We start from the raw sequence: 15,070 nt of genomic DNA, 5'->3' as shown, positions 1-15,070 counted from the left end.
TGGAGCTGTACTGAGAAATATCCTTGACACTTAATACCAGCGGAATTCTTATCATTTTATGGTTTATTGAACTTTTATCTCTACACTTTAGCCTTTGTGTATTCCCCCTCAAAGAATGCACTATATGGTAAGTGTAAGCAATTGTCTGGCAAACTTAGATGACAAGAGCTGGCACATTAGACGATAATTGTGTAACATCCGTATATCTTGTTTTTTTTGTTGCTGTTTCAATTCGCTTTGAGTTAACGTAAGCAGAAGCTGCACTGTTCCTGAGCAAATTAGTATTGGAAATATGAAGGAACACATAAAATGTATACAACTCATTAGCTGGACTCAAATTCTTATGAACTTAGATCCAGCTGATAAGTCAATATGATGTTTGCAGATAATGCACTAACTTTTGCACTGACTCACAGACAATCCTTAAGAAGCAAGAACACTTCATTTGTACTTTGTTCTAACAAAGGTTAATATATTGGCATGCTGGCAAACTGGACTCTGGAATAGGTACCATGCTGTTGAAAAAGTAGGAGTGCAGCTGATCTCTAATGTGAGAGGGATTTTGGGGAACTTGCTATGGGGAGAGGGTGGCACAGGGGCCACGTAAAGGACCGAATCAGTGGCACTTCTGGTTTTGCATTCTTACGTAGAGGATGTAATCTGACTCACATGATGATTATAAAGTGTTAGCTCTCTCTCTTAACAGATAAAGATCTGTAAAATCAATATTTGTACTGAGTGCATTCTCTGCTTTAAGCATTCAGTTTAAAATACAGAACTGCAGGACAGCTCAGGTTGGAAGGGACCTGGAAAGATCATCTGGTCCAACCCTTGAGGGAAAAGGGAGCCTACATGAGATTATCTAGCACCCTGTTCAGACACATCTTGCATGCTGAGAGGTACACGGGGGGAAGGCTCTAAACAGTGGAGCTGGTCCCGTCTCTAAACTAATTAGAGTTGAGAGGGATGGAACCGTTACAGAAAAACGCTCTTTTGCCATTAAGAAAGATGAGAAATGGCTGGGTGAGGATAAAGTTAAAAACTTGCTGTTGAGTTGCAAGAAATATTAGATTATAGAAGGCAGAAAGTAAAAAGCTGCCAGGAAAAATATGTTTATGGCAAATTGCTGGACTGAATTTTACTTGTGTATAATTATGAACTGCAGCTAAGCAGCACAGATCATGCAAGAAATGAAGGCCTTAAAACAAGGTAGAGGGAATTGTCATAAATAGCCCATGAAAAGTATGTGTTTCCTTTCATCTCTCCATAAAGGTACAAGTCCTTCCTTCACCCGTTTCAAGGATGAAAAATAACTGCATACAAGAGATTACAACTTTGGTCTACTATATTTGTGTCTTAGAAATAACCAAGAAGTTAAAGAAGGCTGTGCTTTTTAAATACATATGAACATTTGAATAATGATTAAGAATAATGAGGTCTGACTTAATTACTCTTAGTGCAAGTTGCAATAATATGACATAGGAAACTGCAGAAGGGAGGAAATCCACTTAGACAACAAGGAGAATATCTGTCTTAAAATGAGGTATCTAGTTATTTTATCTCTTTAACTCTTAAGAATAACATGATGTTGTGGCTGAAGGGTGAAGAATTTAGAGAGATTTCCTGTTTGGATATAGTTTCGTGACTGCCTTGGAAGTTGTCGAGTCTGCTACAGTGTTGAGTTAGAAGTCCAGCCTCATTTCTGTATTTAATGTGCTAAATTAACCCTTATTTGTGTTTTCCAGAATCACAGTTGAAAGACAATCCTGCTTTTTCTATGCTGAATGATTCAGATGATGATGTGATTTATGGGTAAGATTATAAAATAGCTATGGAGAGTTACTTTTGGTGTGTCTTTTGTAATGTTTGGGTTTGGTTTTTTTTTCTGTATTCATTAAATAAATTATTTGTAAGTTCTTAGTGAAAGTATTCTGCCTAAAGAACAGAAACATAGCCTTATGCTGAAATGGAAATGCAATGAGAATACATGTTATTTTGTTTTTCCTTTTTTTTTGGTTTCTAAAAGGGATTGCCATGACACTGATACAGACAGGTAAGAAAGTATTAGGATGCTGGTAGGTCATGGAGTGAAAGCAGCAAGAGCTGTGAAAGGAAAGGACTTCCTTTTAAACTAGGAAGGATTTCAGGAGTCAAGTAGAGTTAGCAAAGAGGTGGCTCATATGTAAATGCTTCAGGGAAGAATGGCTCTTCTTAAGTGTCCATCACTTACTGAAATAAGAATAATTAAATCTAGCAAAACTTCCTAGACATGAGAATTACAGCAGTGTTTAAAACATACCCTGATAAGATGTTTCTGTGCTAGACACTGAAAATTCATTATCTACTCTTGTTTTCACCACTTCACACTTCAGTGTCTGGAACAGTGAGGATGGGATTAATACTGCAGTAACCTGACCAGATTTGTGCTGGCCTAGCTACACGCATTGTCTGAGATAGCTTGCCTTTGTTAGTTGGATAAGTAGTGGTAGTACCAGCTTGCTTCCGTATGAATCCTTGTGAAAAGTGGCTTGTAGTTACTGGAATAACTTATTATGCATCATCCTTTGGAGAGAAGTCATATATATTGTTTATATTCCCCACAAGGAGGAAAACAGATACCAGCTTCTTACCCAAATAACAGTTTGATACCTCAGTGTAGTTTAGAACTTTCCTGTTTATTTTGGACTTCCTATCTTAACGCCATGTTCCGAAGTGTTAACAAGTATCTGTTTCACAGGAGTGACTATGAGGAAATGCCACTTCAGAACGGCCAAGCTATTAGAGCCAAGTATAAAGAGGAATCGGACAGTGATTGATTTTGATGTAGACAAACTTGTTCAGCTGGAATTAAACCAATTTTGAGTTTTCCTAGATGGAAAACTTCCTTGGCTTCCTTACAGTCTGCTGTCATCGGACCACTGACTCCCAGGAAGGACAACCTGCTTCTATTTCTGTTTACGAAGTTAAAACTCAAAAAAAGAATGCTTGAAAAGGTTGTGGTGAAAACTTAAGAAACCAAAATTTTTACATGTCTTATAAAATGCCTGATAGCAGGATTGTCTGTGGACTAAAATCTTTAAGTCTATTTCCATTTAGAAGTGTCACTGATTATGTGCTGATTTTAAATTTGCTTCCTTGCTGTTTGTTTTTTTGGGTTGGGGTTTTTTTTGAGGATTATGTAGAGCATACTGTCATTCATCTGTCGCATTTGTGTTAGCTCTTTTGTATATTGTCCAGTGCTGTACGAAATGTCTCATTTCCCCTTCAATTTTCTACCTTAGTCTTTTGAGCTGGAGGCAGGGAATGAAGTGTTTTAGAGGTTGGTTGGGGTTTTTTTCTTTTTTTTCATGCAAGAAAACACAAGCTTTCCATTCCTCCTTCGAAGAAGCGATATAGATGCAAGACCATTTTTAAAATTAATTTAAATGAGTTTACCAGATTTGTAAGTGCAGGATACGTGCAAGTAGTCACGTTCTAGTGAGCCAAAAGAGCCTCAGTGGTGCAAAATTATTTGTATAATACATGTTTTATAACATGCTTTACTGCCACAACGTAAGTGTTTGTTTTGGTTTTTTAAACATCCTTTTCAAATGGAAATATTTATGCAGCAACAAATCTCAGAAGGAAGCCTCAGAAGTGTTTTTTGTATGCTGGAGGAGATTGTTAAGACTTACAGAGAATACACTACAAAAGTTTCACAGATAATTACAATTTCAGATTTCCAAACATTTCATTTTTAGAGGCTTTTTCTACATCAGAATTTTTCCTTAATTTGTATTAATAATCTGCATCCTAGGAACAACCATGGGTGCTCACGTATTGAACGTGCATGAGAGCTTTTGAGCATGTTCTGTGCATAGTTCAACTTTTGTCATACCACAGTCACCACCTCTACTGATCAGAACTTTTACTAGCACATTTGTGATTATCTGTATTCCAGCTTGTGCTGGAAGAAAGTTACATGTGAATTAATATTACTAGTACAATGCTGCTGCTTCTCTAAAAAGTGGTTTTCTCCTACACCATTGTTCAGTTCTTTATTTTAAAGTGGATGCTGTTTGTTTCTAACTACTTTTCTTTTCAGGTACTTGACCTGTCTGAAAGTATTTTTATTTTTTTTTTTTCATGGATTTGTAACTGTGATTTGTAAAATCTCTCTGTCCTGCTGCTGTAGAAATACTGTTAATGTATTTGACAGAAAATGGTGCTGGCTGACACTAGGGAATCGTGCTCATCATTGAAGTCATTCAAGCAGAAGAGTGCAATTAAGTCCTACTAGACTTGCTGAATCATATTGGGGAAAAAGTGGATTTGCTCTGCTTTGATGCAACAACTATTTTAGGCCATTCCCATTGCAATAACTGCCTGGTAGCTGTTCAGGATCGTGCAGGGGAGTCTTCACAGGATAGCAGTTTGCTTAGAGAGGATCAAAGGAACTGCTTCATGTGGTTGCATCCTTCCTATCATGGAACAGTTCAGATTAAATGAATGCTCTGCTAAAGAAAAGTGTGGTAAGATACTATGTGTATGAGAGAGGGGAAGTTTTCTAAAATTATGTAGAGCTGTGAAATTCTTTGAGGGTATCCAACATTTAAAACTTTCTGTACCAGGGATCATTTATTTGTTAGAAGCCAAAGCACTGTTGTATGGCTAAAGCAAGGAAACTTCTGGGGAGCAAGGGAAGTTTTGTCCCTTTAATTTCTTAATTAATTGGTGTCAGTTTAGAAAATATAGGAAAACATTACAGAAATACTTCAAGTTAGTGGTGTGGGGTTTTTTCCATTGAATTGTAGTAAGCTGTACCTTCAGCACTTCCTTTTAGACTTTTTTTTTTTAACAAGTATGCGAAATGATCTTTGTATCCTAAAAGTGGAGAGCCCGTTCCTCATTTTTACTGTTCCCCAGATGATACTCTTGAGGCTTACAGCTGTTTGAATTTGCAGAGACAGACTTGGGAGCCAACTAGGCATCCTTTGTACACCCCAAATCCTTTTGACTTCCATGGCAGTAACAGTGGGTACACAAATTTGGGTTTCAAAAATTGGTATTTATATGATCCTTATATAGTCGGATCTTTTTGGTTTTGATATTGTTTAATTCTGTTCTAAATTGTTCTGATTTGACCAACGTGCAAAGTACACTGATGTTTCTTATCACAGTCTGCACTGGTTGTTACAGTTAAACCTGAAATAGAGAGTCATGCTTGGACATTTCATTAACGAAAGAAAATATTTTTAATCTAACTTTGAGATAATTTTTTTCTAAGCTGTTCTCAGCCCATTTCACTTGCTGTTTTGTTTGCATTAACTTTTCTACATCACTGCATTCAAAGCGGAAATAGGAAAGTTGAGAATGGGAAATGTGTAGTTAAAGTCAGTCACTACAAAAATAATGAGAAAATAGTTTCCTTGTTAATTTTGAGAGATTATATTAAACAATGTTTGCCTTTGTATTTCCAAAGTGCTAGAGTATAATGGTAAGCTTGGTTGAAGCACTGTCACATCAAATTCAATATACAGTAAAAAAGCAAAAGCAGTGAAGCAGATAAGGAAATAGTTTTGCTAGTAAGAAATCTCAATTTCACTCTTATTTCCACAGTTGGAAAGCAGAGGCGGTATTTGGGGAATATTACAAATGGATTGTAAACAGCTTGGGAGCAGGTGGCATAAATTCACCTCTGAGTAAACTATTGTAACCTAAGGGTGAAACAGAAGATATCTGGGTAAGAAACTAGCCTGGCTTTCCTTTCATTACTGTTAAAAGTAATTATTTCCATCACTAGTGGAACTATAGGAAATGAGAAAAGTATACAAAAGAGCCCTACAGCATGTAGTGTTCCTGCTTTGAAGGAGATGCTGTGTGTTAACTACAAAACTTCCATGTATGCAATGAGCAAGAGGGACTTTTAAGAACTCAGTAACCATTGAGTCTGAGCCATTCATGGCAACCATTTTCTGCAGTGTTTGCTTTAAAAATACAGTTGGTGTTGGAATTGTTTGGAAACTTTCCTAGGACTAGTAAGGAAGAGGAAACATGAGGCTTAACACCAGTAAGGAGCAGCTAGTACAACAGACCCGTGGCACTAATACTGGTGAAAATGGGAGGATGGTTCCTGCTAGGAAAGGCTTTGATCTGTTGTCTGAGCCAAAAGACAACTTTGTATCCATAGCCACCTAAGTTTCCCCCCATTTCCTTCTGCTTATGCCAGTAATAACCTTTGCATTACTGTAAAACTTTTTTTAGAAGTTTGTAAATATGTAAAATGAAAATATGGAAAAATTGTGTACCAAAATGGTATAAAAATGTGTAAGATAAATGCTCTGTTTAATGAGAAGCTGTAATTAAATGCTGCTTTGAGAAAGTGTGCATGAGGATGTGTTAAATATTCTATGTATCTAGAAGTTGTGTTAATGACAGCAAATTATACATTTATGTTGGGGAACTTCATGCTAATATGGAATATGAAGGAAAACCTAATATTTTACTTCAAGCAAAAATTGGGTATTGAGTTTCTTGGAAGATATCATGTGCATAATCATTGTTAAATATGTTCATAATAAAGTTTTATATCTTTATATTGTATCTTGGTTTTATTTTCCTTCTAGTGAATGACTAATTGTATCCTATTTTCAGTTTACATGTATTTTTCTTACGCATATTTAAACTTGGTTAATTGCCTAAGGCTGAGATCCAGGAGGCTGTGTCAGCACCAGTTAACCAGGGATTTATTTTAGGTTGGATTGGTTGGTTGGTTTGGGGTTTTTTTATTACCCTGCCTGGGCTAAAACGTAGAAGGAGGTTGCTAATTTTCCTAAGAACTAAACTAGCCAGTTTACAAAGGGAAACTGGCATTCTCAAACAGCTTAAGTGTGGCTTTGCAAAACCTGCTGTGGTTACCCTGGCAGTAAAACTTCCCCTGGTGAATGTCAGTGCCAGCTCCCTTTCTGCTGAACATGCCTGCTTCACCTGAGCTGCTGTCAGATGCTCTGCCAGCAGCGTTGGAAGTTCTCCTACTTACCCAGAAATGATGCATCCTCTCAGCACAGCCAGGAGGGGCTGCCCCACCTCCAACCCACTGGCCAGGAATAAAAGTTTAGAGATGGTGAAGATGCTGATGTCATTCATCTCCTCTTTACAGCTCTGTATCTTCCTAGAGTCTGTTTATAGCCGGTAAGACTCTGAAGTGCTCAGCGTGTCACCCTCTGTGGGGGGCGATGCCATTCAGTATATAAACTCGAGCAGAGACTGAAATCTCATTGCATGCTGAATGAAACAGCTGTAAACATCTCTGCACAAATGGGTGTACAACTTACTCTTGCTTTAATATCAGAGACAGTAGTGCTCATTTACCAGCAGCAGTTAATTCTGAAGCCATTTCCTTTAGTTAGTTAAAATAGTTAATGGTGGAAGACAGCTCATACTCATTTGCGGCAGCTACAGTAAATGATGACCTTCCCCTTTCCTCCTCCTCCCCTCCAGATCAGGGCTGACAAGCCCCTGACTTCTACAGCTGTAGCCATAGGAAGAGCCATGGCAGTAAGCCAGAGCCAGGAAACAGGGACTGACTCTATAATTACCTTCCTGAATAGCCAGTCCCCAGTTTGTGCTAATTAATTACCTAGAGCTAGGACTCTGCAAGCTCATCACCCTAATGCTTTACTTTGGCACTGAGATGAGCAATTTAAAAATCAGTAACTGCACATCATGACTGTAACATACAATGGCGATAGCATTTTACAGAAAATTCCCATTTTAATTTGGGGGAGAAGGGGGACCAATACCCAAAACCCCACAACCCCTTTCTGTAGTCCCAAAACATCAGAAACATTGGTTATTGTTCACATGTAAAATGATCTAAAAAATGTATCTACCTTTCTACAGCATAACCCTGTTGCATTAAAACAGGTTTTTTCTCCCATATAGTTTTTACACTGACAAGTGTCTCAAATTTTTCTTCTGCAGTTCAGCACACACAAACCAACAAACAGCAAAAAAACACCAACAAATTTGCTATTATGAACAAAGGCAAAGGAATGTGTGAATGGCTTGACCAAGAAGCTGAGTATTTACAGAAGTAAACATTGACTCAAAGTGCATGAAAACTATTTCTTTTAAAAGTAAATGAATAGCTGAGTAAGTAGTACACTACCAGCACCATTCTGGCATGCTGATGGAAAGGACATAAAATATCCAACCATCCAGATCAAAAATTTCCTTAGCAATTAAGATATTGCTCATCTCACCCTGATGACTATTCCAGGCACTTTATTCATTCTATCTTGTTTTACTATTTTCTTCTTACAGATGTTGTATCAAATACTCAGCATTGTTTCTAGTCAAACTCAAACTAAAACTCCGCTACAGAAAGGTAAGGTACATACTCCTCAGTGTAAGGTGTATATACACCTAGCCCTGAGGCACTCCCTAGGTCATATGCTAGAATAAAGAAGTGGCTCGTCATGGAGAAGTGTTTACAGAGATGTTCTGAAACTGGTATGCTAGCAAAAACATATGAGCCTTACAGCTGTATTAAGTCTCAAATGTACTGAGCCCAAACCTGCTAATAAAGACAACTTTTGTGCCCTACTGACAGCAGAAATGGATAGAAAGGAAGAGGGTTGTAGCCTTACCTAGCACAGGGTTTTCAAGTCTGTTGGGATATACTGAGTTGTCACAAAGAGCACCCTGTGCACCCAGCAATGTGAAAAACAAATCCTCTACTGTCATTCGATTTTTCAATATTAAGTCTTTCCAAACAGTGGAAACATACTGCTGTATCAGCAGTCACCTAATCCTAGACAGTTTTAGCTGAGAGCCAGATTCTGAAAATATTTGACAGGGCTTCTTAAACATAAGCAAATGCAGGTCACTCAGACTGCCTCTAGCCCGGGAGTGCTCTCCCATAGCTACTTTGTAAGTAATTCTTTCAACTTCACTAGCGGTGAGCTACTGCTTACAGAAGCAGCAGTTCACAGAGGTAGTCTAAAATGCATAAGCATGCTTCAATTTCTTTAATTAGCTGACAAAGAGAACCTTATCCAAACCTACGCTGAAAACTTGTTTTACTTGTTACTCTTCTGCAACTAAAGGCAGGAGACTTACTCGCTTCATTTAGTCGTGTTGCCTTGAGGCAGTTTTTTTCCCCCTTTCAGAAAGGATCATGTTTCACCATCAAACTCCTCACACTATCAGCAGAATCAGTGTAGAAGGTAGCAAGTAAGTTCAAGACCTACTAAACACATATAATTGGCCACAGTAGTGAATGATTGACTGCTCATGTAGAGCTTGCTGAGCACTTCCATAATGTGAAAAACTTATCTTTGTTCAATAAAGACAGTTATTTCTGTTATCATTCCAAGCTCTGAATACCACACAATCAGAATAAACAGATCCCAAAAATGCAGCCAAGTTACTTTCCGATAATCATCTCATTTTGTAGCAACTCTGGCAAAATTATAAAAGTGCTTTGTATTCAGCTACCTTGAAGAGAATTAAAAGGATTGGAACTTCTTTTTTTAACAACAAAAAGAGATGTTTAAATGAGTCACACCAATGGTTATGAATTCAAATAATTTAATGCTAACCAAGAGTACAAAGTGTGAAAGTGTCTCATTTATATTGGTCTTAAAAAAGAAATCTAGAGAAAGTGTTTACACTGCAGCAGATTTCAGTATTAGCACCTTGAAGAGAAGTTCTTGAAGTGTTAAGACAGTATGGCAACACTGGTACAATACTAAGTACAAACATAAACCATGTAACAGCATGTTTTCACATTTCTAAGTTTGAGAAAAAAAGTGACTTAAAAAGTACATTAAAACCAGAAGTTGTTCAGTGTATTCACAGTTTGAGTAGAGATGGAATCAAGTGCTGGAGGAGAAAAGAGAAGGATGAATGATTTCAAGGCAATTATATTGCAAGTCCAAAGGCACTGACAATACAGTACATAGTCTTATTCTCCCATCTCACAGTGCAGGTTCCTACAATTACAAAAAAGGGTTTCAGAGACAGAGAAAAATTACAGTGATTAAATGCATGCCCTTATATGCATGTTTGTAACTGTTTACATGAAGAATCTTAAGAATGAAGCTTTCACAACAGCTAAGCATTTCATATATAGCAGAGATAGCATCAGAGCCAAATGGAAAAAATACCATACTGCATGCTATCACTATAAAACTTTAGCACCTGGAAGAAAAAAGTATACTGCCTAGTCTTAGCATTAAAGTTGCAAGCTGGAAAATCTAACAGCTGTGTTCCTTACCATCGCTGGAGTTGTCCCAGAAGCAAGAGCTTGCTGTATGTAGCCCAGCACCATTCTTTTGCATAATCACACAGGTCACTGTTAGTCAGTAGAGAAGCTTTTATTAATTTATCACTAACATTAATTACCATTTAGCTACATTTTTGCTTAGCACAGTACACACATACACACATATGCTTACAAGTAGTTTACAGACATGGCTTTTGCCAAGGTCTTCCCCCACCCCCTACCCATCAGTGCACTTGACTGTACCAACTTTAATAGAAAAGAGAAAGTTGAGCTCACCAATATACTTGAAAGGCTTCCCCAGCTTTGTGAGTTGGCTCAGCGTTTGTTCCACCACACTTGTTGTCCACTGGTTCACTTTGCTGTGCTGGTAGGCATTGCCACCTATAGCACTTTCTATGGCCTATTGGCGACAAACACATGAAGGAAGCTGCACCGTTACCAGTCTACAGGCACCCATTAAGCCATGCCAACATGGAACACTAAAGAAGACACCCCACACCTACAGAAAAAAAATCCTAAATACTGCTTGTCCATACCAATTGGTGGAAGTGATTTCAATTATTAAAAAAAACCCTGCAGGTCAGAGTTTGAGTCAGGCATAGGGGAAATTATTATAGGTTCCATCTTCTCTTTGTGATATTTTGATTATTTGTAATTCCTATCCCAATGTCCCCAAGCCAGAGTTATGAAAAGGGTCTTGCATTTAAACAGTCCTGAAGAGACAACAATGGCTTATTCACACATATTCTTCTATGGAAATTAACTTCACATTTTTCAGCAGAATCGTTTTTGGGAAACAAAACCCCAAATCAGAACAAAAGACCCATAGTTGCTGGTTACTAATAGAGCAGAAGCTTTCAGCCAAATAATTCATTTTACTTATGAGGGCTGTTTCCCCTTTAAGATACAAATAAAAGCACATTAAAGCCGCATGTTTTTCACTGATACATTTTTTTCTCCCATAAATTGTTCAAAAAATAACCACAACATTATTTCAGATTCAGAAGAGATATGAGCATGTATTAAAGCATGTGTATTCAATTTACAGAGTCTGACCAAAGCAGTTGTTTTGCAACAAGAAAAAGATTGCACTAGTGTGTTCCTCGAAAGGAATTCTGGATTAAAAAAAAAAATTCCTTTGGAAATTTTCTTGACAGGAAATTCATGTTTCTTAGCAACAGTAATAGCTCAATCATTTCAAACAAACAAGAACTCCTTTTGGAGAAAAAGCATCACAAAAGAACACAGTGATATGCATATGCAGACAGTCCATAAAAAAACCCATCTGTATGTTACCAAAACATAAAATCTATCTCTATAGGGTTTAACATAAAACATCACCCTAGAAATTCGAATAGGGATACACTGCAACCAGAGAGGAGCATATGAAATTATTTTAATTATCTCTCGGATTTGTAATACATACCACAATTAAAGCTAGGTATCATTTCCACTTGAAGTATATACATTGGTTAAATCAACAATTATCTATACTTTGATAGCAACCTATTTAGAAATCTCTTATATATCAGTTATCAGATTTTCCTGAAAACCTTTCAGCACACGGCCTACCACACTTTCACACCACCAAAATGAAAATGTTGTTTACCTCTTTAATGATGCCACTGACTTCATCAACAACAAAGGAAGTCTACAAGAAAGTAGAATTGTAAACAATCAGTGAACACATTCTTCTGCTTATAGAGTTCCAACTTTGTTAAGAACATGCACTAGAAGCTTAATTTATGCTTGTCAGATTTCTTGCAAGTCAGAAGATAAGGAGTCTTACTTTATGTGCTCATATGTCCTCTGGCTCCCTGAACCCAGTCAAGTTAACATTCTTAGCAAAGTAATGGAAAGTAACAGATGAACTAATACTGGCTGGCCTTGTGAGTCAAAGTTTTCAAATTTTAAATTGAAAGTATTTTAAAACAATATATATAGCACTTCTCTACACATATTCTCATTCTACAGTAAGCATTAATGTCTACAATTCACAGTGGGCTTGCAGAGATAACCTGAGTGTGCAGACACAGATTAAAGTTAAATGAAACCGACATCTCCAGGGCACTGATGCGGACAAAACATCAATTCACAACTCAAGGAAAAGCCTTCATGACAATCTCAACAGGGGATAAGAAGAAAACTAGCCCTTGGAAACCAAACGGGAAATCAAGCTTGCTGGACTACCCACCACCTTCAGCCTTCTCTCAGGCTCTAGGAAGTAGAGATTAAGGATGTGGAATCGGGACAAAGACGACCCTAGCATTTTAGTAATCTTGAAACTACTACCTGTTTACTTGTATGGTTGGTTTGCTTTCCTGTTTTAGTCCCTCAAGTATCACTGCCACCCACGTAAGGTGGTTAAACCAAGTCACCACCACTGCGAGGGGCAGCCCAACAACCCCCCCAGCCGTTCAAATGGCCAGGGAGCTCTAACAGGCAGGATCCCTCACGGCCACGGACCCAGTTTTTACTACTGGTAACTCACAGCCTCACCTCACAAACCAGAGAGAGGAATCAGACAAAAGAAATGCTCATAACAGCAAGCTAATTAATTTCAGAAGACCGAATAAGGATTTCAAAATTAACCTAACCAAGCATATGTTGACTGAGTTTTCACTGGGAGGTCTGTCAGCTACTCCAGCTGACAAAAACGTTACAGTGTAATTCAGGTGTGCAGGCAGGGCGCAGTTACACCTGCTCAGGAGAATTTCAACATTATAGTCATAAACCTTTGGTCAGAAGGTGAAGAGTCTAGCAGGCTTCAATGACAAGTGACATTCACAAAGCTATGAGCAGCTGAGTGATCTCCGTGACACAAGCAACAGCACGCCCCAGGAGACAAGCAGGCAAAGCCTCTCCTAGAACTATTCGGAGGCACCAACTTGCTTGCACACTTCAACATTTTTAAAAGCTTTTATGTGCTGTGGCAAACTGGTTTTTATTTTCAGCTTCTTGACTTTGATTTAATTTTAATATGCCTCATTTGTTTTCATGATATTAAATCTTACAGGTGCTTACATTTTAAGGTGCACCAGTTTATTTAACCAAATAAGAGCTACAATTATCGAAATACTCTTTCCCATAGAGTGTAGGTTAAGAATTTGCATGCCAGACATGCTGGCAGACATGAAGCATGCTGTCAGGTAAGATGATAAACCATGTAGTTTTTTTCTGCACAAAGTCTCGAACTCTGCTCAGAAATGCCTCTGAATGAGTGCAAATGCAGTTCACCAAAGCAAACTGAATTAAATTCAGCCCAAGTCCTCAAAGGTATTTAGGTATGTAATTTGTACTGAAACAAGTGGGAAAGAGCCATAGATTTGAGAATTTGGTTTTAGAGTTGCTGTTACTTGTTGACCTCCTTCCTTTCTGGGATGAGGGTGTATATGGGTTTAGATGCATGACAAAACAGAACACAAAGTTCTGATTATTCAGCTTTGTGATTTATGTGCCAAAACTGAGCTGTCAAATAATACAACACTACTAGTCCATCTTTTAATAAGATTATAAAAACACTTTGTGTATTAAAAATAAAGCGAAAAAAATTCAGAAGCTTTATGATTTCCTTGCGCTACCCCTCTGGCTCAAGGAAAGTAGATGTGATGTTTCTGATACCTTGTTTAAAAGGGGTGCTTCCAGGCAACAAATGTAAACTGCAAACCAGTATTATTTTTTAGTAATTCTGAAGACATTTTTGGAACGTTATAAGAATGTTCGAGTATGTTAATTATATTTTTTTTTTTTAAATATCTGTAACTGTATAACACGGGCCAGGCCCAATAACGAGGACAAGGCTTTTATAATAGCACAAGCCTGACACACCTTCACTCCTAACACTGCTTTGCTATTGTCTAACCAAGTGACAATGCAGCTGTTTAAGAACAATGCAGCAAATTGTCACAGCTCAGAAAAACTGTCTTTCTGCAAGAGCAACACTTGTTGGGCTGTCATTTAGCATGATAAAGAAAAAGACCCTTGATTTATCCGACTTTGCATCTTCATTAACGGGAGATAATGTCTCATTAGCGTGCCTGTAACCTGAACTCGTCTTTTCCCACAAAAATAGCTTATTCGAGTCTTCCACCGATCTAAACGGTACCAGTAAACCTTCTACCACAGCACCCGGCTTCATCCTGCCGGTGAAGCCAGAAGCCATGATACCCCTCGCGAGCATTTTCTCCAAGTGATCTGCAGCGGCAGCTTTCGGGAGAGAAGCGGGCATGGGTCGACGCCAGAGAAGAGGCGCCCAGCGAGCACCCGAAATGCAGACGAGGGGCTGGCCCACCGACTCAGCCAGTAACCGCATCTGCGCACACCTCCAAAGGGCCGGTGAGCTCCCGGGACGGCTCCGGCCCGCCCGAGGGTGAGGTGGGGGGGTATGGGCAGCAGCCCGGCGCAGCCGGGCGGCAGAAACAAAGGCTGGGCCTGTTTCTTGCCGTTGCCCGGGACGCGCGGCTCGGAGACAGCGGCCAACGCCCGGCGAGAGAGGGCGGCAGGGGGCCGGGGGGCTCCCAACGGCCCCGCGCTCGCCCAGGGGAGACCGAGGGGTGGGGGCCGGGGCAGACAGGTACCGCCTTCGACCCTCCGCAGCCCGCAACCTCCTCCCAGAGGCAGCCCAGGGGCAGCCGCGAAGCTGCCCTCCTGCCGCCCCCCCGGTCCGGTCCGGTCCGGTCCGGTCCGTTACCTCCTCCCCCGCCTGGAAGTCGTCCATCTCCCCGGTGGAGCCCCTCACACCGCAACCGACACCCCGGCACCGGCACCACCCCACGCGCCGGCCGCTGCTCGCACTGCGCC

At 39.3% G+C, this 15,070-nt stretch overlaps 2 protein-coding genes across 10 annotated transcripts in view; one reads left to right on the top strand and one right to left on the bottom strand.

Annotated features, from left to right (window-relative positions):
• Nucleotides 1–4,834, top strand: part of TMEM181 (transmembrane protein 181) — a 34,671-nt gene extending 29,837 nt beyond the window's left edge. For 5 of the 7 annotated variants that reach the window (XM_074896480.1, XM_074896481.1, XM_074896485.1 and 2 more), the window contains 3 exons: nucleotides 38–127; nucleotides 1,746–1,812; nucleotides 2,738–4,834. In XM_074896480.1, coding sequence (XP_074752581.1) covers nucleotides 38–127; nucleotides 1,746–1,812; nucleotides 2,738–2,816 — 236 coding nt within the window. In that variant the 3' untranslated portion in view covers nucleotides 2,817–4,834. Of the gene's footprint in view, nucleotides 1–37; nucleotides 128–1,745; nucleotides 1,813–2,026; nucleotides 2,054–2,737 lie in introns of all 7 variants that reach the window. The other 2 variants (XM_074896479.1, XM_074896482.1) reach the window with 1 other exon arrangement.
• A 4,722-nt stretch (nucleotides 4,835–9,556) lies between these two features.
• DYNLT1 (dynein light chain Tctex-type 1) lies at nucleotides 9,557–15,070 on the bottom strand. Of its 3 annotated transcripts, none has more exons than XM_074924540.1 (5): nucleotides 14,961–15,070; nucleotides 11,880–11,921; nucleotides 10,547–10,670; nucleotides 10,262–10,339; nucleotides 9,557–9,977 (listed from the first exon to the last, which is right to left on the bottom strand). In XM_074924540.1, exons 1-5 carry the CDS (start codon nucleotides 14,985–14,987, stop codon nucleotides 9,907–9,909), a joined length of 342 nt encoding a protein of 113 aa, XP_074780641.1. In that variant the 5' UTR covers nucleotides 14,988–15,070; the 3' UTR covers nucleotides 9,557–9,906. The 3 variants fall into 3 exon arrangements, with proteins under 3 accessions (XP_074780641.1, XP_074780652.1, XP_074780660.1); XM_074924551.1 differs by having other exon boundaries at nucleotides 9,557–9,867; XM_074924559.1 differs by lacking the exon at nucleotides 11,880–11,921 and having other exon boundaries at nucleotides 14,961–14,987.

Source organism: Athene noctua, chromosome 1 (genome assembly GCF_965140245.1).
Source record: "Athene noctua chromosome 1, bAthNoc1.hap1.1, whole genome shotgun sequence".
In the NCBI taxonomy this organism is placed as follows: Eukaryota; Metazoa; Chordata; class Aves; order Strigiformes; family Strigidae; genus Athene; species Athene noctua.
Note: the sequence above shows the minus strand (reverse complement) of the source record. Positions and strands in the feature narration are given on the sequence as shown.

Bases quoted from the DNA above. Each gene is read 5' to 3' on its own strand.
- DYNLT1 (XM_074924540.1), bottom strand. From the start codon at position 14,987: ATGGACGACTTCCAGGCGGGGGAGGAG. The intron at 10,671-11,879 runs GTAAACAACATT...TGTCGCCAATAG, and splicing joins TCAGTGGCATCATTAAAGAG to GCCATAGAAAGTGCTATAGG. The intron at 9,978-10,261 runs GTAAGGAACACA...TTGTAATTGTAG, and splicing joins CTGGGACAACTCCAGCGATG to GAACCTGCACTGTGAGATGG.